The following is a 24,931-nucleotide window of genomic DNA, read 5'->3' as shown; positions in this document are numbered from 1 at the left end:
TTATTTTAATTTATTTTTTCATTTTTGGTTTGTTTTATTTTTGTTTTCTTGTTTTTTGGAATGTGTATGGTTGTGAGGGGGGCAGAGGTGGGGTGGGGGTATAGCGTGGCATCCTTAGATTTAGTGCATTAGACAAATAAGGCTTCCCTGGAAGGGACTGATGCAGCAACAGGGGCAAAAGGTACAAGTAGGACAATCAGGGCAGACAGCAGCAGCAGCTATATAGAAGAAGCACCCCCCACCTATAAGGGTGGGGGGTGCTTTGGTTGATGCCAAAATCAGTTATAGTGCCATGAATGGATACATTGCACAATCCCTTCAATGTAAAGCACTTTGTATTCTCTTGTTTAAAAGTGTTTTACTCTTAAACATGCTTTGCAGTACATACTAATTATGAAATCCAACCCCTAACCTTGGCTGTAGCTTACTTGTCCTACATGTTAAACCACACTGGCTCATTATCTGATCCAGCTGATTTTCACAAGCTCTTCTGAGTGCACCAGCAATGTAGGTACAATGTGAAGAGTGGGACTTCAGCACAAGCTACATGCTTTAAAAACAAAGTAGGGCCAAATAGTGAGGTTCACTCATACCAGCTTGAGCCTAAGTGGGAGCAGGACCACAGGGAGTGTAGTAAACGCTCCAGTGACAAATCAGAAAAGCGATAGCGGACACCCTTAAGCGAAACAGGAGCTAATAGATCGACAGGCCATGAACAGATTGCTGTTACAAATCCTGACTGAAAACCAATCCTGGCTCTATCACTTGTGGCTTAAAGTGGATGACATGGCCCGATGGATATCAAGCCGAGGGTGAGGTGGCAGCGAGAGGAAGGTAGAGTTGGTTTGGAAGAAGAAAGGAATTGTGGAACCTTATAAAATGCAAAGAAGAAGAAGAAGAAGGAGGAATTGAAGAAAGAAAAGGAAAGGAGGAAGAGGAAGGATTAGATTTCATTTCATTTGGTAAAAAAGAAAGCAAAAAGAACAGATGATCATAAGTCAAAAAACATTCTGAATGAATTTTAAATAAAATCGTAAACTTATCATGCAAAAAAAATCAGGAGAAAACATGACTTTCTTCAGAGTAACCATAGTGGTTACCAGTTAGTATTCAGCTCATTCTCTTTTGCTATCGACTACTCTCTCCTATTTTCCAATATACTGATGAGTTGATTTGTTGCAAGTGAATTCACGCTGAGCTTCATGCTGGGGAAGAGTGGGAAAATATATCTATACATACAGAGTAAAACAATCTGAAGAACACACTTTATACGAACACAAATATAATAACCCATGTAAAGGTGGATTTTGAGTGTACATGCAGTACACCCTCAAATACACACGCAGGCAAAATTAAAGTAGAAAACCGACATAATCAGAAACTCACGTACACATACAGTAGATGAAGGCACTATTGCAAGCAAAGTCCAAGTAATATTTGTGACAGAAAACATCGACACCCTTTCCCACATTCACCTCAGAATCACTTGGGCTAGATGTTTGGGGTCAGGGAAACATTTAAAGCATGAAATAACACTGAGGGTTAACGGTTTTTTATTATTATTTTGAGGGTATGCACAGCACTTTTGCTTTCTGTTGAAAATTCCGAATGAACGGAGAAAACCAGAGCTGTCCACAGGAAGTCATTTGGGCTTGCCGTGCTGTCATCTAACCTTCCTGCCTGTCTGTTAAAACAGGATGGGACATGCTGATTCATCTGCCCCATCTCGTTGCCTTCTCCTCTATTGTATCTCGTAATTCCGAGAAATAAACAGTTAAAAAAATTGCTTAACAGACACTCTCATTTGGTTCAGAGTTCAAAGAGCCACATTGTATTTTATCTCTTGCTACATCTGCACTTTTTCTGTCTGGCCTTTCTTTGTGTGGCATGTGGATTCCAGTAAGTAATAACAAGAAAATGAGTCAAGACACTCACGACCTTGACATCTAAATTTCTGTGGAAGCGGGGGAGCCAGGCACGGTGGAATAAAGTGATAGAAAAGCAGTTCCACTGCCAACAAACAATCTAGCCCAAGAGTTGGACACACAAAAAAACACACATGCTGGCATGAACACGCACACACACACACACACACACACACACACACACACACACACACACACACACACACAGTCATTCGTGCACTCACATATTCTTCCCCACCCATCCCCCAGGCAGCAGACAAGGCAGTACATTCAGGGTAACGCAGAGTCAGTCCCTTAGAAATCCATTGGATCCTCCTCCGCGAGGCCATGATTGGCAATGGTTCTGCCTCCACTTTTCGATGGCATCCCATCATTTTCAGGTTTTGCCACAGGGGGCGAGGTTAGCCCTGATGCCCCGTCTGGCGCACCCCAGGCGTCAGTGGTAGGTGGGTAGAAATCATCTTCGAAGCCGCAGAAGCCTTCGTCAACACCTTGATCGTAGCGCTGGTAGGTGGAAGCATGCACCTCATTCTCTCTGGCTGTGATTTCCAGAGTACTATTCCACATGCCATAGCCAAAGTATATGAGCACACCTACAAGAACAGAACATGTTAATATTTTTCACACATACATAATCCAGTGGATCATATTTATTAGACCTTGGGGCATGATTTTAGTTGCTTAAATAAAAATACAGAAAAAAAGGAAAATCTCCATCAACCTAAAAGCTCTGTTGGACTCTCCTTTTCCTTTCAGCCGTATCCTTTTGGGGGTTGCCACAGCAGATCATTTGCCTCCATCTCACCTTGTCCCTAGAATCATTTTCTGTAACAACAAGCATGTCCTCCTTCACTACAGCCATGAATCTTGTCTTTGGTCTTTCTCCTTTCCTCTTGCCTGGTAGCTTCATCTTCAAAATCCTTTGTCCAGTATACCCACCATGTACTGTGTACATGCCCAAGCTATTTCAGCCTTGCTATTGCGACATGAGCTGTCCCTCTGATGTCCTCATTGTTAATCTTGTCCATCCTGGTCACTCCCAAAGAAAATCTTAGCATCTTCATCCCTGCCACTTTATCTTAGGCTCCTGAAGTTTTGTCAGTGCCACTGTTTACAAACCACATATCAAAGCAGGTCTCACTACCTTCTTGTAAACCTTCCCTTTCACTCTTGCAGCTATAGAGGCAAGTCAAAAATAGGTGCTCAGATAGATACAACTGAGGCAGGAAGGAAAAGGAAAGTTAGATGCCCCAGGTCTTCCACAATAAAACAAACAAGAAGTCACACACAGTCTGTTCTTTATTGGTCACAAAATTTTAATTAAAAAATAGTTATTTTTAATTACTCAGTCGTTACACTAAGTATCAACTGTCATGAGTCATTGCTTACAGTGCAATATTTTGGTTGGCTTTTTGTTTCACTGCTATATTGAGATGGAAGCAGCCAGTTTTCATATAAACCATTGCCAAACATATATACATTACATTCTATAATTATATTGAATTATTTTCATGCATACAACATGGAAATAATTTAGCAACCAACCTGCATAGTGATTAAACACGACAAAACTAAAACAAAAGTCTCATTAAGTTCCTGCTTGTCCTTCTACATGACTGACAGGTGTGGAACTGACTAAATAAAAGCATTATCTTTTCTCTTTCTGTCACGGTCTGGCTGGGGCAGACCGTATGTGTTGCAGAGGAGGACTCAAACGCAGACCAAAACGTAGTGTGGATAAACAAAACAAGCCGTTTATTGAGGCTAGCAATGAGGGTAAAAATAATCGGGCATCGGTGAAAACTAAACAATAACCTAAACTGGGTGAACTAATAACAAAACATGAAAAAGCTTAACCATAGTGAACTGACATGGGTACCTGGGGATGAGACATGGATGAGCAGACGACCTGACAACAAATGACTGAAAGCACACGGACTAAATACACACAGGATGATGAGGGAAGTGGGAACACATGGGGAAACAGCTGGCACACATGAACATAATGACATCACAGTGGGAGAGTAAAACTGAACATGATGAACACAGAACACCAGACCTCTTCACAATAAAACAGGAAACACAGTGAGATATAAACATGACAACCTGGACTGACAACATAAGCCACAGACATAAAATACATGAAAGCAGGGGAGACTTAACATAGTGGAAACACGAGGGGAAAATAACTAGTAACACCTAGGCATGATAATGATAAACTTAGGAAACCTGAAGGCTACATAAACTAAACACAAAACGCTGGGTCAGCAGACCCAGGATCATGACACTTTCCGAATGTTTTAAAGTTAATTTAAAAGCAAACAAATAAAACATCATTTACTTACCCACGAGGCACCAGATTGAAAATCGTATCCAGGTGATTGCAGACAGTTTGAGCATGAGGTAGATATTAACCAGCATGGCTGAAGCAGGTACGAAGGGCACACAGGGTGCCATGTAGGGAAGTCGCTTGGGATTCTCTGGTTGTTGCAGGATGATGATGACTAGTAGGGCAATGATAATGATGAAGACGATCAATAGCAGCAAGGCCCACCAACGACCCTCCCCAATAGTGCTAGCTCCTGAAAGGAAGAAATAATTCATTCAATTCAGTTCAACGCTTTTATTATTTGTTGACCAATCTGTGCCTGAATCATACAAATGTGAGTGTGAGTTTGTTAACTTGTTCTCACCAAAAATTATGAAGGAGCAGAAAGCAAAAATGAAGATGAAGAGCAGCAGAACACACACAGTGACAGTTTTCCCCGTTGCTGGAGTCGGTCTATCCATTTTTCCCGGTAGGCCCAGTCGGATCCTCAAGGTGTAGTAGCGTGGTCCAATCAGCTTCTTTAACCGCCGGGACAGGCCACCTTCTGATTCTTCTGCTTCAATACCAGTAGTCATATCCACTGTACCATAGTTAGGGTGATTGGCCGTGTATGCATTTTTATCTGGTTTGCCAATCAGCATCTCATTGTCACCCAGTGAAGGCAGGTTTTTGGCTCCGCAGGTGTTAGTGGGCGGACCGCCATACTCATCGGCCTCGCTGGTTGGTGAGCAGGCGTCTTTCTCACACTCAGCCAGAACGCCTTCCTTCCTCTTTTCATTCTGCTCCTCAGAGAGAAAGTTCACGAAACCATGGATGTCTCCCTCAGGTTGGTAGCGTAAGAGAAGCACACAGAGACTCACCTGCAAAACACATGTCATTTATAAACAGGAGCTCCATCACAAAACCATTTTTAGTAGTGACATTCCCATTCCACAGGAATTGTGTGGATGTTTTATTTCAAAACAAACAGCTCAATAATTAGTTTTTACAAAAACTGACTGGTTCATAAATCAGTGACTCATTATTATCTTAGTTAACTGCTTACCATCTAACTAGTGTTGTGCAGCCATGGGTAGAAGGTAATCTTTAGAGCCTGATAAACACATGCCCACATGTCTTGTACATACTGGTGACTCTGTTAAGATTTGTTGTCTATGAACACATACAGCTATCCTGTTATCATAGGAAATCATGCACTAGAGAGATTATTTTTCCTAGCAAGGTATCTGTTATTGTGTGCAGTATTTCATAGCTCCTTTAAAGAGCAGTGCTTTTTTGTCAAATCTGAATGTATAGCTACTTAGGAGAAGAAACACCAATCTTTCTGTTTTCAGGCTATAAATTTCTTAGAGTTGAGATGAAAGCTGAGCAACGCATCTTCACTTAGTTCTTATAAAACAATTGTTGCTGGATTATGGATGCCCCCTGGTTACAAAATACTGTGAATTGATCTCTGTAAGGCAGTGTAATACAGTGAGATTGTGGCTTTGTATTGTTCTGCTTAGCAGTTGTTGCTAGTATGTTTGTTTAGACATCCTTAAATACATCTCAAGGGCTTTATCCAGATATATTAAATGCATTCAGTTCAATTCAGTTCAATTCAATTTTATTTATATAGCACCAAATAGCAACAGTTGCCTCAAGGCACTTTATATTGTAAGGTAAAGACAATCAGATGCCCCTCAATGTGGAAGGAAAAACTTCTTTAAAGAAAATTGATCTAAATAATATTGAGAGTAAGCTTCATGATGTACATGTTTCCATTATTATTATCCAACACTCACCAGGGTATAGGCCAAAAGCGTTCCTATGGACATCATCTCTATGAGGTCTCTAAGGCTGACCAGGAGGGACAGCAAGGAAGCCAGAAAGCCTGAAACCACACAGGCTACAACAGGGGTCTCTGTGTAGGAAGACACATGGGCCAGGAACCTATAAAAAAGAGATGAGATGAGACTCATATGCAAACATCATTAAGAATGACATATAAATAAAAATGCAAGTACAGTGTGAACTAACTTAAAGAGCAGGCCATCTCCTGCCATGGCATAGATGACCCTGGGCATGGGGAACAGCGAACCCAAGAGGGATACAGTCAGTCCAGCTATAGAGCCTACCGCCACTATGTACTTTGCGAACATACAACCATGCATGGCAAACATCTCCATCAGTGGTGCATCCTCATCAATTTCATTGTATGGTACCATCAGTGTCAGAATCACAGAAACCTGGAATAAAAAAAACAAACATAGTGTTGATTATTACTAAGAAATCTTTACTGCAGTTCTCACCATAAAATCAAAATCTCATCATGAATCTATTAAAGTACAGAGAAACTTTAATACCAGTGTTAACAAGCAGAAATATTAGATTTTTGCTGCCAGAATTATAGTGTATTAATGCTGCGGGATGATGCTGCAGAAAAGAGACTAATTCGACTTCTTGTGGAGGCTCTTCTCAGAGTAACTCTGTAGAGCCTATAGTCACATCAACATTTAGACCCTAGATACTAAAAAGAGTTGAGCTACATCCTTAGAGCTTAGTTTTGCTTAGCTAATATGCTCAGCACAGAGCATGCTCCATCACATGCAAAGTGGTCATTACTCGTGCCTCACTCAATATGTGTGTCCCTGTGTCTGATGTGTGATATCATGCAGAGCCATCTGTCACAAATGCTGTGCTGCTAATCAGATAGATTTGCATCAACGGATTACAGAAGGGGAGTAATAATAATAAAAAGCACTAACCCCTTACAGAAAGGAAGTTAACATCCATTATTTACTGTATGAAAAGACTGGCTAACACTGTGTGTGAACCAGTCATAAGGGGGTAAAGTAATCTAAAACAAATCTACAACAACATATTTGCTTAGAGCACAAATCCGATCCCAAAATGTATTTTTCAGTGTCCCCTTCAGCTCACAGTCGGCTAAGTTTAGTTGGCAAATTCATATTACCCATCTCCAGAGCAAAGGACTTCCCAGAAAAAATAATCAGCACAATTCTCTCCCCTGCTGCTCATTGCCCCAACCTAAACTGAAGACCACAGTATTGCAAGGCCGTACAAGGATAGATATGTCATCACTAACAGTGAATGAAAAGCTCAGAAACTGACAAACAAGCATAAGTTTGCCTTGCAAACTCTTTGATTTAAATGTACTGCAAAAATCAATGTCACACACACACACACACACACAAAGATGTGACAGGTAATGTGTTTAAGCTGATTTCTGAAGATTGAACAGCAGCAACCACGGGATCCTCACAGCAGCAGAAAAGTTATTCCAAGCAGCCTACAGTGAGTGAGATCAAAGAAAGGTGGAGATTAGAGAGAGGCTGGTGCATAGGAGAGCGATGATGTGGAGGAATAGATGTGACTGTGAAAGAGAGAGACAAGGATTTCAAAAAGAAGCACTCGAGTTTTTGAAGTTGATGCAATCTTTGCCACACAAAATGCTGAAAAACGTCTTATATCTGATAGGCTGCTGTTCCACAGCACCCATAGCAACAACCATCCAGCACACATTATGTAATCAGGAAAGCTGTACGGGCTGTAAAGGTGGAGATCATAGATTAGATATACACCCACAAATTTGAAATACAGCATCTTCATATTTATTCATTCCGTGTATTGGAAACTTGTCAACATTTGGGGGAGAGCAGGCAGCTGAAGCTAAAGCTGAATTTCAGCACATGATAAGTGATCAATATTCTTTAGGTTTATAATTAAATTAAGTCATTTTACAAAATATATCAACGGAAACCACCATAACATGAATGACGCTCTACTTTGTTATACACAAAACTATTAGTGTGAATAACAATAGATTTGTCGATTACTTAACAATAGATATATAAAGAATAGAGTGGTCATGTTTGTTTATGCAATATGTTATAAAGCTAACTCACAGAGACATAGGCAGTGAGGCAGGTGATGAGTGAGGCGGTGATAGCATAGGGGATGGAGGTGTTGGGACTCTTGGCCTCTTCTCCTGTTGTAGCAATGATGTCAAATCCAATAAAGGCATAGAAGCAGGTGGCTGCACCCTGCATCACCTGCAACACAGAGGAAACAGAGCTGATGGATGTCCTAAAGAAAACAACCAAACAGCACAGATACCCTGCTGATGGTAGGGGGGTTTCTGTTTGTTTGTTTGTTATTTATTGTGTGTGTTTATATATACATTCGGATGCATACCCCTGACCAGCCGAAAGGCAGAAATCTCCCCTCGTCCCAGTTCTCCCCATTTACAAAGAACAGGCCAGCGATCATCATGAACACCCACACTATAAGGTTGATGACGTTCAATGCGTTGTTGAAACCAACAGAGTTCTTCACTCCCAAAGCCACTATCACTGTCACCAGCAGTGCTATCAGCAGTGCCAGTAGGTCTGGGTAGGACTGTTCTCCTTTACCTGGAGAGGAAACACGCATGCTTGAATACACAGAAAGACATAAAAGTGCTGTCACCCTGTGGTGCTGAAGATGAATATATCCATTTTCCTGTGTGTTTGGCGTAAAACTGTTTGAGTAAGTGCTTTGTTATTTTTTCAAGAAAATACTAAATTGTCAGAACAAGAACAAGTCCTCTCACAGTTAAGCAGGTTTCTCAGAGAAATGTTTTTCGTTTTCTTATTTTGTCTGATTAACGCCAAATTAAAAAGAAAAGTAGAAAATCCTCACATTATTGGTGCTAGTTCCAAAGCGCTGTCAAATCAGTTTAACTAAATATAGTTTTTTATCAGAAGTACACATAAAGTACAATCATTAATGGGATAAATGTCAATGCAAATTTGGTCTTTTAATAATTTCTCTGAATTTTTCTTTTTCCAGGGTCGAATAATTGTACAACATACATCTAAAATCAAGAACCGGGTTCAACATTTTGAATTCATTTTGGATTTTCTGTAATCCACACAGGGTCAAACATACAACTTCAAATGTACCACTCTTCACCTCAACCCGACACTTTTAGTATCAATCGACAAGCCTCTGGCATAATTCTGGCTGGATATTTAACTACTCTTCTTGGCAGAATTGGTTTCCTGGCACCGGCCCGGCTTTTAAGCATAGCACACACATTTTCAGAAGGGCTGAGACTGGGGCTTTGGGAAGGTCATTCCAGAAGCTTAACATTAGCCTGCTTTATCCATTCCAAAACCAGTTTTGATCTATCTGTTGGAACACCCATTTGTGTCATCTAGCTATTGATCTGAGGTGAAGTTGATGGATTTTGAGGAGAAGCATAAAGAAGCTTCTTCCTTCTGTATCATTCCATCCATTTAGTGCATTGTACCAATACAATAGTGGCAGAGATGCAGAGCATGTTCATAGGTTTGAAAGCCTCATCTTTACTCCTCCAAACATAACTCTTGTCATTGTGGCCAAATAGTTCAATCTTTGTCTCGCCTGACCATCAAACCTTTCTCTATAAGAAATTTAGCTTATCCATGTGGGCAGCTGAAAATTTAAGTTGAGCCTAAAGGTGTCAACTTTGGAAAAGGGTCTTTTCAAGGTCATCACCATTTCAGTCCATGGCGATGTAACTGTTACCCTGGTATTCCAGCAGTTTCCAGTTCATGGCAGGCTTAAGTGGTTAAGGCCTCAGTGGTTCCTGGCTTGCTCCACATGTCTTAACCAATTTTCTCTCATCTGAGGGTGACAGTTTGGACCTTTTTTTCAGACTTTGACAAAGTGGTGGCCCATCTGAATAACTTTACTTATGTACAATTATTTGAAGTGATGATCATGGAATCTGTCACGAAAGATGTTTGACGTACAATTATTCTTACCAAGAGAAAGAACAGTTCAAAGTCTAAAGAGCTAAAAGGAAGGTGACTTGCATTTGTTTTTGTTTTTTAAATGATGTTTCACCTCTCATCTAAGAGATTACTGAGAACCCACATAGACAGAAACTGTTCAAAGTAATCATTAAATGCTCAAACTTTCCACGATATGAAATCATGTCCATGATCACTCTATGTAAACATTTGACCACAACTATTAATCAGAATAAATAATCCCAGACTATTTTGTTGTTTCCAAGAGTTTCAGCCGCTCTCATAGAGTATGTTGGAGTATGTGTAGATAATTATCCAAGGGTATTCCAGTGAATTCATGTGTAATTCACAGGACATTCCCCAATGGTCCAATAAAACACCCAAAGCCATGGTTTAATAAAAAATTGAACTTTCCAACTCTGTTTAATTTCTTGGCAACAGAAAGTTGGAAACACCTTTAGATTTGGCACATCAACTGAGCTATTTTTGTAAGATAAGTCGTCATAGTGAAGTACTGCATTCCTAAATTAGATACACCCCACCCAGTTGACCATTACGGCAACAAATTTTTAGATGCACATGTTCCACAAGAACTCAGCCTGTGTGTATTTGGAAATGAATGAGATATATTTTAGTTAGATTTCACATTTTTTCCCCTTGGGTGTGGAGAAACAATCATTTCTCTCCAACAGGAAAAGGAAACATCAGCTTTCCGTGATCATTTGGAACGGCTGGCCGTGACACTTGTCATGTGATCACTACCATCACTTTTTCAAAGGCTAACAGGAAGCAACTGATGAGGCAGTGTCAGCCAGATAGAAACATAGCTGGCACACACATCAGCTGGAGCATTGCACAAGATAAGCAGGCATCCTCCTCATGGTAAGATTATGGAAAACTGTGTTATATAGAATTCAAGTTGATGTGCCTGCTTTTACTTTCCGTGACAGTATGACTTCCAAGATAAGCTGCATAATATTCTTTGGATGTTCCTGGGAAAAATAAATTGGTATGGTTTGAATGGTTTCTGAGATAATGTAAGCATTTTTATCTTGGTGTTTTTATTAAAATTTGAAAGATGTGTTGTGATTATCAAGGCAATGGGAGATCCTTTGTATGATAGAAATGGCGCTGCGCTTCTATTCCACACTGATAAAGTAAATTATGACTCTTAGGAGCAAGTCGTGTTAGTGTGCAAATACGGAAGCAGAGCAAAGGCTGGATTTATTAAATGTACTTCTCAAAGTCTAAATGTCAAAGTCTGTTCAAGACCTCAAAGAGGAAGTATTTGTCTTAACTACAACTACAGCAAAAGGAACAGAGCTCTGTCTGACCTTCTGAGGAGAGTGGGGAGGGAGAAAAAAGATAACATCTCTCCAAAAGTCACTTGGGTCAATGCATGTTTTTACCATTAAAGCAAACATGTTTGACAGCTGAACCAAAACAACTAACTGTAGCTGATTGCTGATAAGATGTCGATTCTAAATGAATTACCCTGCTTCTTAATGCCTTTAAAAATGTGCCTTCAAGAAAATTATCTCACAGGTGATTTCTAAGAAGCACTTTGGCTTCAGTTCCCTGAAATATTGTAAAGATAACACTGAATAAAGCATTCACAGTAAACCTGCAGTACTTTACACAATACTTGAATGAATTTCAATCCTGAGAAAATTAGAACCAGAGAGAAAATGTATCAAAGCTGTCATAGCACTGCATCTTTGTGCTACTTACCTAAGCCGTTGAGTGTTCCAATGTGTGAAATCATAAAGTTACTGATGGTGTGATTGGCCAGTGAGTCCGCCATGCTGCTGAGAGCTGACGCCCCCGCTGCTGTGCCAATCAGATATTCCAGAATTAAGTTCCAACCGATGAAAAAAGCCACACACTCCCCCACTGTCACATAGCTGTATGTGTAGGCTGAACCTGTGGTCTTAGGCACACGGACACCAAACTCTGCGTAGCATACTCCTGTGGGGGAGACAGGAAGAGGAGTACAATTTAGACACACATAAATTCAGACACATATCAGTGATTTGACTGCATTATCACTAGAGTGAAAGGCTGAATTGAAACTATTGATATGAGCATTAAAGTATATTTTACTATCTCTTGAACCTATTATAGCTGTGCCCCTATAATGTCATTGCCCTTGTAATAATTACATAGGTATTAAAAGGCTTTTCAAATATATCTTACCAGTTTAATGGTAATAAGAAGGACAGCAACCTTTATACTGCGGCTATTGTCCCCTTGGTATTTATGTGATTAGAGAAGCCTTGCATAAATGAGCATGCATAGCTCTAGTCTCACCTGACAGAATGGAGGCAACAGCAGCAATAATAAAGGACACAATGACCCCAGGGCCAGCCATCTCCTTGGCGACCAGTCCAGAGACCACATACATCCCCGTCCCGACGCAGCTGCCCACACCCAGCGACACTAGGTCCACCGTAGACAAAACCCGGGCCAGTCTGGTTCCATGTGAGCTTGTACCCGATATGGCTGAATCTAACATGGACTCCACAGGCTTGGTCCTGAGGACACGGGATGCAAAGGTGTTCCATGTCGACCCCCACTGTATCCTGCGAGGATCCAGCTTCCCTACCAGACCACTCATATTGAAAGCCAATGGGGAGTAGCGAAAGATACTGTTTGACCAGTGTTTTTCCTTAAGTTCTGTGAATGAGTTCTTCAAGAAGATGTGCAGATGTGAGGAATTATTCCTAATCCAAATAAATGAAGAAAATCTGATTTTGTCTTGCAGTCCACGCCTCTGTTTTCAGGCTCAGTAGAATGCCACGTCAGTTTTTCCCCACATAGTGAGAGAGAAAGTAATCTGAAAGACACAAGAGGGATAATTTATTTTTACAGCATTTCACAGCCCATTGCCTACTATTATTCATCTGACACAATGCTTATTTTGGAGTATGCATGCCAAGACATATTAGTTCAAAAGGGGAAATGTATTACAAGTTTGTCCACAAATGAGGTGTACCTGAATGAGGAAACAGCTAATTAGAAATCCTCTCCCCAAAGCCATGTCGCTATAGTAGCAAAGCTCATTAGTGACAGCCCTAATGACATTTTATTTTGTTTGTAAGGGGGAGAGATAGCAATATTAAACCTTGGCAAAACCTCTTCTGTTGTGTTTGCTGATAAATAACTGTAGAATCAGAGGCAATGTACTTCAACTACAACATCTTCGCCATACTTAACGATCACTCCATTAAAATTCAGAATGAAATCTTTAACACGTTTATTTACATTTTACTCTCATGTGAAAATAATACTGGGGTCTTTTTACATAATTATTTTTAATTTATTAGCCTGTGTTTTCACATAAATAAATGCCATATTATATGATGCATTACTTCAAAACAAGCTAAAAAATATTACATGCAAAGCCATGGCAATCATAGGGGCTGAATGTTTTTTTTTCCTTTCAGTATAAGTAGAATTTATCGGAATAATTCAAATGCAACTATGTAAATTCCTAGTGCTGCTGTAATGCAGGTTTTCCTGCCACGTTTAAACAAAGCATTAGCTGAGTCGAGTGAGTAACAGATTAGAGATGCTGTTGAAAAGAGAGCTATTAAAGCCATCAATTGTAGCCGAGTCCACCTCTGTCTCTCTTAACAGCAATGAACTAACACTCACCATTCATCTACTTTAAACAACAAATTCAAGTTACTGAACAAACACACTTACATTCAGCAGACCCACACTGCGCGCCCTCAACTATAACATAAGCCACTCAAATGATGACTGCAATTACTCAGCTGTTTAACCAGATAGAGTGGGGCTGCTATTGTCACTGCACTTAGTGGGTGTATTACATGTGCAGCAGTATAGAAAGCTTAAAAGGTGATTCACTTTGAGCATGGTGGTTAGCTCTGGGTGGGGCGGTACCTCTTAAATTCTGACAAAAGGGATTTTCCTTAATGGAGCTGGTATGAAGCCCTGTAGTTATAAATGACGTGCAGAACCCTTCTGAAATTAAAATTCAGAAATTTCCAGTCATAACCATATATAATAATTTACGTTTAAGAGCATCTGATCAGTAGAGTTCTTACTCCTGGGCATGTAGATGAAATTCTGCTTCTATTCTGTATTTGCACACACATTCTAACAAAAGTTTTTATTGCTCTTCAGACATAAAATGATGACATCTTATTCAATTATCGTAGATTACTGCAATAAAAACTCATTTATTCTAGTGCCATTTATGTTTTATATGAAAATGTACTTAAATGAATGACGCAGTCACAAAATGTGACGCACAAGTGAGCTATGTGTTACAATCACTGGACAAACAACCTGATATTTGTGGAAACAAGATTTTATTTCCGTCATCTCATAGAAGCAATCAATAAGAAATAAGAAAATTTAAATTGAGCGTAATACTGCTCAATACTTGTGCGTGTGTGTGTGTGTGTGTGTGTGTGTGTGTGTGTGTGTGTGTGTGTGTGTGTGTGTGTGTGTGTGTGTGTGTGTGTGTGTGTGTGTGTGTGTACAGAAGACAGAAGAAGATGAACACATTAGGAGAAAAGAATGAGGATGATGAGCAGACTGAAAAACAGCAAATCTGGTTTCGTTAGTGCACTAAGCTTTGATCACCTGGCTCTGCTTTGTCAATCAATGTGTGTGTATGTGCGGGTTCATGAGTGTGTGTGCGCGCGTGTATGGAACATGAGTGTCCAGACAAGCCAGCCAGACCTTAATACCTTAAATTTGAAACAATGATACCTATACATGAATTCAATCACATTCAGCCAGTTTCAAAAATGTCATAAAAGTGGCAGATTAGGAAGACATACGCTCCATTTTGTGTGTACTAGAGTAAGTGCCACACATAAACATACAACCTTTCATCAGTCTATATCTTTAATCAGATCATACAAGTGCTCTGCTTTTCAGAACATCTGCTCACTTAAATATTCTAGGCCAGTTTTCATTGATGATGACCACCACCTGTCCTGCATTGAGTGCGAGCTATTTGAACAGTCGTACTCTAGATCAACAAAACAGAGCCGCACAAAGCCCCGTGGCAGCAGGTGTTCCATCTGCTCTGGAAAAATGACTTCATCTTGCTAATAGTTGTTCCTGGGTTAAAGGTTTATGTGATAAAGTGTCCTGTTGATGTTCTCTGTGTGACCTTTTTATGGTAAAGAAATACACTTTGCTTTCTAGCAGGTGGCATGATGAATGGATCAATGAGAGTCTGTAACCAGGAGGCAAATTTCTGGATCACCCTATATAATGAAAACCAAAACCTCCCTCATTAGTAATGAGTGCATCATCACAGCATCCAAAAGAAAATCTGAGCACCTCTAACAGAGACAGACACTGCTGTTCTTCGGAGTACAGTGCAGAAGCTAAAATGCCAGTGGTGACACTGGCTACTAAATTATTTAATAGAGTGTGGTTGCAGGCAATACATTTTAGATTTTTGCCTATTATTTAAATATCTTTTCATCAGTTGATCTAATTATTTCTGTCACTGAACTGCAGGGGAAGAAATCTTGGAAATTAACACGTACGTATCAAGAAATGTGTAATGTGCACAACACAAAGAGCTAAAAGCATCGCTTTCGTCTCCCAGCATGGGAGGAACTGTTTCACACTCTAATGGATTTTTGAACTAGACACTTCTTTGTTCTTCTTCCATAATTTTACACGCTTAAACAAACACCCATTTGCGCAGATGTATAAAGATCAATAGTTAAATCCCTGTCATCATAATCACCACAGCCACCTCTAGCATCTTAACATTAGTGTGTTTCCTCTCCAGATAAGAGAGCTGTCAGAACATCTATACTTGTGTCTAATCAGCCATGACTAAGCTTGTTTCTGTGTCCGCCCCTGCCTGTGTCTGAATTAACTGGATGAATAACCTGATTGAGCTCTCATTGCCTTTACAGTAAGAGCTGCTGTGGTTTAATAAAGTTGAGAGCACTTCTAATTCACTCAACACTGACGTGGAAACCAGTCTGCAATGCATGGCCCTGGCCTCCACAAAAATTAGACCTGGCATGCTGCCCTGGCCCCATTCTCACATCCTGCAGACAGAACAGGAAGCAGTTCTTGGTAGAGCACCTGAGTCAGGGAAATTACAATTTTTGTGTGAGTTTGTTTTCCGTTTTATCACACACTCGATGTCAGTGTCACTGATGATTTGGATGTTTTTTTGAAAGAGAAATTAATGTAAAATACAAGTGAGCAAGTCTGTCACTTTGCAATTGCTTTTGTTTTAGCACAATTAGCAAATAGCAGTATATAAAAATGCTAAATTATATTTCATTTTAGCTTAACAAACGGACACACAAACAACTTATGTAAAAGAGAAAATATTATTATGCATAATTCATGTGTGTATGTGCATATCTCCATATTAGTGCCTCTCAGTATTAAGAGTTATGAGGCTAGCCTCTGTGGAGTGTTACACATCAGTGCTTAGAGCCCCATCGAGTCTTGAACACAATAATGTATTACTATCAATCACTATGACTAATAGCAAATACCCTCTTATTTAATCACAGCTAATTCCATTTAGTCATACATTATTATTAAATATATTCTGGTCTATATAAACCAGCTCTATTTTTCATGAGTTCCTATAGGTCTCGTACCTGGGAGCAAAGCTATTGTGCTAAAAGCACAATGACCCAGTCAGCAGATCAATAAATATCAGCAGTAACTGAAGGTTTTAACGTGGAAGTGGAAGTCCTAAATTCATTTTCCTCTGCATGGCTGATCTTGGTGGCAGTGTGGCTGATTTAGTGTCTTGGCTCCCCGGCCACAGTGTCCCTGTCTGACAAGCCCAATGAATCTGACATAAAAGAGAAATTGCCACCTGCCAGGTTGATTATGTTGTCTGGCTCATCAGTCACACTGTACCTATCCCTGTACGACCAAAGGCTGTTTTTTACTGTATACATGAACTTTGATTTTCTGGAGTTTCATCGAGCAGGAATATGCTAATATCATACATCATTTGTTTTATTTAATGTCAAACAAAACTAAATGACCACCAGTGCAATAGACACAGCATATCAATATGGTCAGTTCATGAGCAAAGACAAAGAAAACTGCACATGCGTTAAAATAACTAGGTAACACTCAATTCATGCTCCTCTGGTTTATATTGTAAAATAAACTGACTAAAGGTTTAAGAAGAGCAGATAAATATGGTTAATTTAAAGAGATTTAAACTTGGTGGTTCAATGTCCAGCAATGTTGCATCACAGAGAGAAGGTCCTGTGTGTGAATCCATCGGTCAACTGGTTGAAATTATATGGTTTTGGGGCCCGGTAGAGATCATGATCCAACGATGTTTGTTGGATTGATATCTACTAATTAAATTTTCAGTTCATAATAATACAATTGCCGACCCACTGTTTATTTCAGGCAGATGAAGACACATGAAAAATGTTTCTTTGCTTAAACACAGGATGAGACTACCTGGGGAAAAGGCGTCATCATTCATCAAGGGGTAAATAACATATTGTAAAGTAATGGTGCACACACAGTGCACAAGAGCCACTTAAGTACATATCTTTATTTGTTCATGCTGTTATGATATGTTTTATAAGCTATTTCATATGTAGAAGCACATATAAAATGTATATAGCTCTAAATGTAGAGCTATATACATTCTGATCGCCTATATTTGAAGTGTAGACAACAGGACTATCCTAAGACTATCTATATTTTTGCTGTCTTGTTTACTTGGAAAAAACCACAGTAAACATTTAGCTTGACTTTATGGTAATAACTGATAAACTACATTTAGATCAAAACAATTTTTTTGGTGTTTGTTTTTTAGCATGTTGTATTATGTGTTAATATAAGTACGACTCACGCATCAAGATCTGGTTTAAGATCACTAAGAAAAGAGCCACCTACCATGCTTTTCTCATCTGTTACTACAGAAAAACTCTTATTCACGATTTTCTTATCTTTTGATTCTAATCTTGTGATTTTTAATATGTTAATTCATTCATAAAAATGTTATGATTATGGAGCACAAGACAGAATTAAGACAGACCGTGTGGCCTTGGAACTTGAAATGGGCTCGGCTCACAGTGTAAATAAACAGCATGCTCGTAGAAGATGCTGCTGAACCTTAATTAAGATTCAGGAAAACACAAGAAATCTGTGTCCAAGTGTAGATTGGGCAAAGATTTTCTTAAACAAGCCAAAAAAAAAAAAAACACAACTAATGTACTGTATAAACCAATGAGTGGTTAAATGTCTCGAGGTTTCCAGGTTATGTATATAGTATCCACGTTACTGGAATTTCTATTCCTTTAGAGTACTGGAATCAATTTTTTGGCTGTCTCACAGGATTACTCTTTTAATGACTACCTGGACTATAATCGCTGCAAATTTTAACCATTAACCTTAAACCTGTTGAGGCATATTCTAGATTTCTAAGAAACCAGTAAACACAGGGAGGAAATGTTCCATTTCTCAGTCAACTTAAGACATATAATGCCTATCTATCAAAAGTTTACAGTGTGGAATCTCCTGGCACTAGTCCAAAAAGGTACAGACCAATTGCTCTGCATGACTGACCTGTCAGCTGGTCTGCTCCACTCACAGTTTGCAATGCTACATCCTCATCTATCTTCCCCTAATGTAGCACAGTCGGGGCCTGGAGCCTAAAGCAAAATGGATCTGCTTCTACACTGCAAGATAAACAAAAACAGTGCTGTCATTCCCTCTGGCTCTGTGCTTAACCAGCCATATCAATGACATCTCTGTCAATGTGGCCTAAAGCCCTAAAGAAACAACAGGGCCATCTGACACACTCAGGGACTTACCCCAGTTGTGACTCCCTTAATGTTAAAACTTCAACTGAAGACCTGGCCCTAAAACTGGCTTGTTGATTCCGTGGCAGACTTTAGGCGTGCCCTGCTGAGTAATTCTTTGACAAATAACTCCAAAACCATGAAACGCTGGTAACACTCTGAACCAATGGGAAAGGAAATATTGCCTGTGGCAGCCAAATGATGCTTTTTCCTCACAGTATTGTCACTATATGTCCAATTTGCTAATCCCTCTCAAATCAAATCAAATCAAATCAAATCACTTTTATTGTCACATCACATGTGCAGGTACATTGGTACAGTACATGTGAGTGAAATTCTTGTGTGCGAGCTTCACAAGCAACAGAGTTGTGCAAAATATAATAATGTAAACAAGCAAAATACAAGAATGGCTACATCTGAAACTAATAAATATATGTACAATATATAATAGTATATGCATTTCTGGATGTGTATACTAAATATTTTTCTACGTGTGTGTGTGTGTGTGTGTGTGTGTGTGTGTGTGTATACACATATTTTACAAATTAAATAGAGTGAACAATAAATAAAATATACAAAAATATACAAATATACTCCCAACTGTGTCCAGGATTGTCACTCTGTAGTTCCTCAGTCAGAATTCTATATCACTGACAATACATCTATCATAAACCATGCCTTTAACACAACCCTCTCTAATCTCCACATTTCCTTTCTGATATATTCCCATTTCAGCTCCGACAGTGCAGAGAATTGTTTGTCATCTCATACCGCTCAGCACTAAATGAATGTAGCGCCTGTTGTGTGCACTGCTCACCATGTCGAAACAGTCCTCTGCCAGTTGACAGTCTTTTATATTTCGATTCCACTTTCACCCGTTCGACCACTCCGCACTCCCAGGTGTATTTCATCCCCTTCTCTCTCTGGCAGTGTTTCTCTGACTTCTTTCAAAGGAAAGCCTTGGGGTACTTTCCCAAAGAAAGCAAATGGATAAATTGAATTGACCAAATTAGTGGAAAACAACCTTGCATTTTAAAGTTAACACACGAATAAATGCCAGATTCAAAGTTAAACAAGACTGAATGATGTTCTGTGCTTTGTTTTCTTTGACCTTTCTTAATGGTCAGTGGTGACAGTTTTGAACAGACCAATGCAATTTTTGAGGAGTGACTGACTTGATATTGTAAAAAAGCGAGACAAACTGAGTCAAATTAATACATTTATAAGCATTTAACTAATGATCTTTCATTTGTTTTTGGGGTGAACATTTATTTATGAAATACATCATATTGAGGAATACGTTTCTGACAGCATTGTATTAATATCGTTTTATAATATGGAGCTATTTTCAGAGATCTTTTTTACATTCCTGTATTGCGCTACTATTGTCTCTTTGATGTAAAGATGCAAATATTAGGTTAGTTAACTGTTTCTTGTTGCTGTTTTCCAATATACCCTGGGCAACACTGAAATGAAGGGAAAATGAGGGGCAATAGGACTGTTCGGGGTAGAAATAGGACAGAGCCCCAGAGGCATCCAATCATTCCTACACAACCAATTCCACAGATTGAAGCTACTTTGTAAAGTTCCAAAATCATTGACTGCATTTGTCAGTGGAACAGAATGCCTTGGTTCACTATTTTATTGATTTTTTAAATAATGGGAGCCAATTGTTTTTTGAAAGGCAAACCTTGAGTGGAAGAAATGGGTGCTGTGTCTGAAAGTGGCAAATACATCAGTGTGTGAAGACTTTTTTATACAGATTACAAAACTGCATGATCCAGCCATTTATATTCATCAGCTACCTTTTAGCAAAGTGTTTTTCTCCAGCTTAGAAACATATGCTTAAGTGGCAGCTTTTAGCTTTAGTGTGATTCCGTACACCCATTTTTAGGAACGATCTCAAAATTGCAAGTGAAGCCTGTGAAAAGAAAAGTAGAAAAAGCCTATTTTTATGCAAATCTGCTCCTAAATAAGCAGTCACTTTCTCAAATCAGAGATCAGATAACATACTGGCCTTCAAGTCTTTTTTCTGTGTGTGTGTGTGTGTGTGTGTGTGTGTGTGTGTGTGTGTGTGTGTGTGTGTGTGTGTGTGTGTGTGTGTGTGTGTGTGTTCTGATTATATTAGCCTTTATGCGCAAGCAGACTCACTGACGTCAGTGCTGAGCAGCATCTCATAGAGGAAGGGTGATGGAGGCCATAAAATTAAGAGCTGATGTTTACGTGTCTGATTTTCTCTTGGTTAGTCACAGCTATATTTTACAGTATAGAAATTAGTACATCACCTATTCTAAAGAATCAATCTCAATAAATCAATTAACCTCTTATCCAATTCAGGTGTACCTGTACCTGTCATCTGTCTACTGCTGCAAAGAGAGAAAGACACTCACAGCTGCACCTACAGTCAGTTAAGAATTGACTGACCAACTGACTGTGAGTCATAGTACCTGGATACTCAGGCTAGCAAAGTGAGAGCACAGGGACTCCACATAGGCCGCAGCTAGCTCCTGGATTCAAATCCAGAACTCTATTGTTGTGTGCTTAACAGTGCATCACTGTGCTGCTCATATTCTATTCTAAAGTAGTTATTTGCAATATACCAGAAATATTTTGTGTTGAAGGCAAATAAAGATTTTAAAAATAAATATCAATTCCCTTTTTCGTATGTGTCTTGTATCTATCACACGCACACACACACTCACAACTCTTCTGTCAGCGCCTATTATTGCTAATAAAAATGAATGAGAGGCCAGTAGCATTTCATAACCTCTGCAGTAACATAGTTCCTGCCTGCATCTAAAGCCTTGAATAGGAGCAAGACAGTGTGGTTTTGAAATTGAAAATAAAACATATATTATTTATGTGAATGCAATATTTAGATTCAGGGGTTTCATTGCTGAAGCCTTACTACATCTGACACGACCAGCTAGTCTCTAGTTGCTCACTGGGGCAAGAGTCCGAAAGCTTTCGATTAATATTGCTGCCAAGCTGATATTACTAAGTCTGTTCGTTTATTTTGTTATCCCTTTTTTACTTGCACTTCCACACGTTTCAGCATTTGCTAGTTTTATTTAATCGATACTGAAAAAATGACAATTTGTTAGCCTTTGTCGATGCAGGACAAGAATCTTGGGAGAGAGCAGTGGGGAGACATGCAATAAATAGCCTCGGCGCACATATGAACCCACAAGCCTCTGAAGTGGCCTTAAGACATATGTGTCGCCTGCTCAACCCAGCTACAGCACCCGAAAATGGCAGATGAATCAAATATTGCATCGTCTAGGTTAAGAGCGCATTGTTAGTTTATGTATGCTGTTTAAAATTGTTTTAAAGTTGTTTAAAATTTGTAACACGAAGAAATCGTAACACATGAAAAAACCCATATGAGTTTATGAATGGTACCCTAAAGATGTGGCATCAAAAAAGTGTTTTCATTAGATTAGCATTATTACAAGCAGATACATTAAAGGCTGACAAAATAAATAGATAAGTAAACAATAATATACAAAATATTTTAAACACTTATTAAACGTACTACTTTACTGCATTGAAGGAACCATTTTTCTACCCCTTCTTTGCCACATCTCCAATATTGTTATCTAATAAAAGCTATTATCACATGTGCACTGTAGATATCGACTTCTCTAAACATTATCCAACGTATGCATGAGAATGCACATGTACAGAGCAGTCGTATTAGTAATCAAGCAGTCTTTGACATGTCAGCTCGCTAGTACAAATCTGTTTCAAGTTTATTGTGCCAATATGAGATCGATGAAGACAATAGTCCAGTGAAATCAGAGCCAAGTAATAGCCATCTTATATCCTTCTTCCTGCAAGTGCATCCCAACCCTAAACATTTTATTTCCAGTAGTGAGAACACATCTGAAGCAGACAGCCTCCTGCTGTGTCCTGTGATTCTTCTAACACTGTCTGGAGTTAAATTGTGAAGACAGCTAAAGACAGAAATGCTCAATAAACGTCACCAACAAATGAGTTGTGCCTTATCCTCTTCATTCAGCTGCAATTTCAATACATCTCTTCAACATGATAATATTCAGCCAGTGCAAAAGAAATATAAAAGGAGGGGGGTGCAGATGCCCCACTCTTGACCTTTGTTACTGCTAAAGTGCCCTTAAGCAAGGAACGACTGCCCCTCAAGCTTATGGTGTGTCTCTACATGTGACTTCATCCTCCAATGTGAGACCTGGATATCCTGGAGGCTGTTTGACAGAGTGTGTGAGGGATATGCAGACAGACATAGTGCAGTTGCTAAATTGGTCTGTTATATAATATTCTGCTTCTACTTCTTATTGTTGTTTTCACCAACTCAATCATCAGCATCACCATGGTTTTCATTTTCCTATCGGATGTCCATTCAATGGTTTGGATGGACTGCTTTTGACTTAAATGCTAGGAGCTTCTGAACGTTTACTGCCTGTCCAGCATAGATTTTTCTGTTTGAAATAATAAAGTATTAATTATTATTAATACTTTATTATTAAGCATTAATATTGATCAGATATTAATATTTATACATTTTTACTGCTTGATTCTATGGTAATCATCCCAAGATTTTTTGCTTATTGATACATCCTGAAATTCAGAGCAGTATCACAAACCCAAAAATCTGTAAAATAATGTGTGTTAAAAAGCAGTAATTTTGCAATGCCCACTGCCCTTTGAATTGCATAATTCCATGTTGGCAAATTAATTGCTTCTGTGTCAGGAGCATGCCATTTCAGAGAAAAACTCAGAGTGCATGCAATCACAACACCCGTTTTAAATGACAGAGTTACAACTGAAATCAACTTCTCTTATTTCTGTGTAGCTGTAGCAGTAAAAGGCACCTGTTGAGCGATGACAGGGCCATCAAGCTTCAGCGTATTAGCAAGCCATCTGCAGACGACTGCTTTCAGCACCATGGACAGCACGACACCACAAGTGTGTTTTTTAAAGAATTAAGAGCAGAAAAATGAGACAAGGCCTTATGGCAAATGAGAGAGAAAGAATGAGAAAGAGAGAGAGAGAGAGAGAGAGAGAGAGAGAGAGAGAGAGAGAGAGAGAGAGAGAGAGAGAGAGATCTGGCCATGTCATTAGGGATTAGCCTAGTTGAACTGGTTGAAGCTTTAGTCCTCTTGTCCTCACAGACACACACATGAATCAAGTAACATAGTAGTTTGCTTTACTGGACAGACAGACAGACAGACAGACAGACAGACAGACAGACAGACAGACAGACAGATAGATAGATAGATAGATAGATAGATAGATAGATAGATAGATAGATAGATAGATAGATAGATAGATAGATAGATAGATAGATAGATAGATAGATAGATAGATAGATAGATAGATAGATAGATAGAATGTCCACATGTCCAGCTTTATTTTTCCTACCCTGCCCTGATCATAAAGATCAAGTCTAACTCTAATTATGTAATCTTTTCTTTCTCCGACACACCCACTGAGCCAACAGTCTAGGTAATAACCGCATACATACTAAAAACTGCAAATGTTCTCAATTAAAGAACCCACCCTCTTTCATTTGGGTCCAAGTCGCCACTTTGTCTTGCCCTGTCCTCCTCTCGACCCTCCAAGCATAGCCTCCTGCAGCTCTAGTCCGCTGGGAGAAGCGATACCCGCCCTAAACTCTGCCTCCCCCCTTGTTTCTAACGCTCACCGTTAAGGTGACAGGACGGGACCATTGACCGACCATTCCGTCCACTCCGCGAAATCATAAACACACTCCCTATAGGAAAGACGCACGGTTTCCGCCACGTTATAATGCGCCATCACTCGTGAAAAAACTGCACAAAGGAAGACAACAAAAAAGGGTGGGTGAAGAGGAGGGGTGGATAGGTGATAAACGAAGGAGGAGGGTGGAAGGTGATCAAGTTTAAGATAACACGATGGCAAGGAGAACAAAGGGGAGAAAAGCGAAGGAAAAACACTCACTGTGGCACGGCCGGATTAGAGGATACCCATGTCGGATGCTGCAGTCGGTCACCAGCATCAGCAGCAGCATCTCCGGGCTGCGCGGTGCATCAGCGGCAGACAGAGCGGGAGGGAGGGTGAGGCTGA

General features: G+C 39.5%; 1 protein-coding gene across 2 annotated transcripts; it reads right to left on the bottom strand.

Annotated features, from left to right (window-relative positions):
- Window positions 1-24,931, bottom strand: slc7a14a (solute carrier family 7 member 14a). 2 transcript variants are annotated; one of them, XM_085391859.1, is made up of 10 exons: window positions 24,806-24,931; window positions 12,345-12,870; window positions 11,766-12,002; window positions 8,452-8,669; window positions 8,163-8,309; window positions 6,274-6,482; window positions 6,039-6,186; window positions 4,619-5,114; window positions 4,271-4,507; window positions 1-2,518 (listed from the first exon to the last, which is right to left on the bottom strand). In XM_085391859.1, exons 2-10 carry the CDS (start codon window positions 12,649-12,651, stop codon window positions 2,220-2,222), a joined length of 2,298 nt encoding a protein of 765 aa, XP_085247985.1. In that variant the 5' UTR covers window positions 12,652-12,870; window positions 24,806-24,931; the 3' UTR covers window positions 1-2,219. The 2 variants fall into 2 exon arrangements, with proteins under 2 accessions (XP_085247985.1, XP_085247986.1); XM_085391860.1 differs by lacking the exon at window positions 24,806-24,931 and adding an exon at window positions 18,612-18,723.

This window comes from Rhamphochromis longiceps, linkage group LG19, assembly GCF_057381845.1.
Source record: "Rhamphochromis longiceps isolate RC_006_pf linkage group LG19, R_longiceps_female_GT1.1, whole genome shotgun sequence".
Classification (NCBI taxonomy): Eukaryota; Metazoa; Chordata; class Actinopteri; order Cichliformes; family Cichlidae; genus Rhamphochromis; species Rhamphochromis longiceps.
Note: the sequence above shows the minus strand (reverse complement) of the source record. Positions and strands in the feature narration are given on the sequence as shown.

Excerpts from the sequence above, each read along its gene's own strand:
- slc7a14a (XM_085391859.1), bottom strand. The coding sequence starts at position 12,651 with ATGAGTGGTCTGGTAGGGAAGCTGGATCCTCGCAGGATACAGTGGGGG. Across the intron at positions 12,003-12,344 it reads TGTTGCCTCCATTCTGTCAG|GAGTATGCTACGCAGAGTTT; the intron begins GTGAGACTAGAG and ends TCTCCCCCACAG. Across the intron at positions 5,115-6,038 it reads CGCTTTTGGCCTATACCCTG|GTGAGTCTCTGTGTGCTTCT; the intron begins GTGAGTGTTGGA and ends TGTGTTTTGCAG.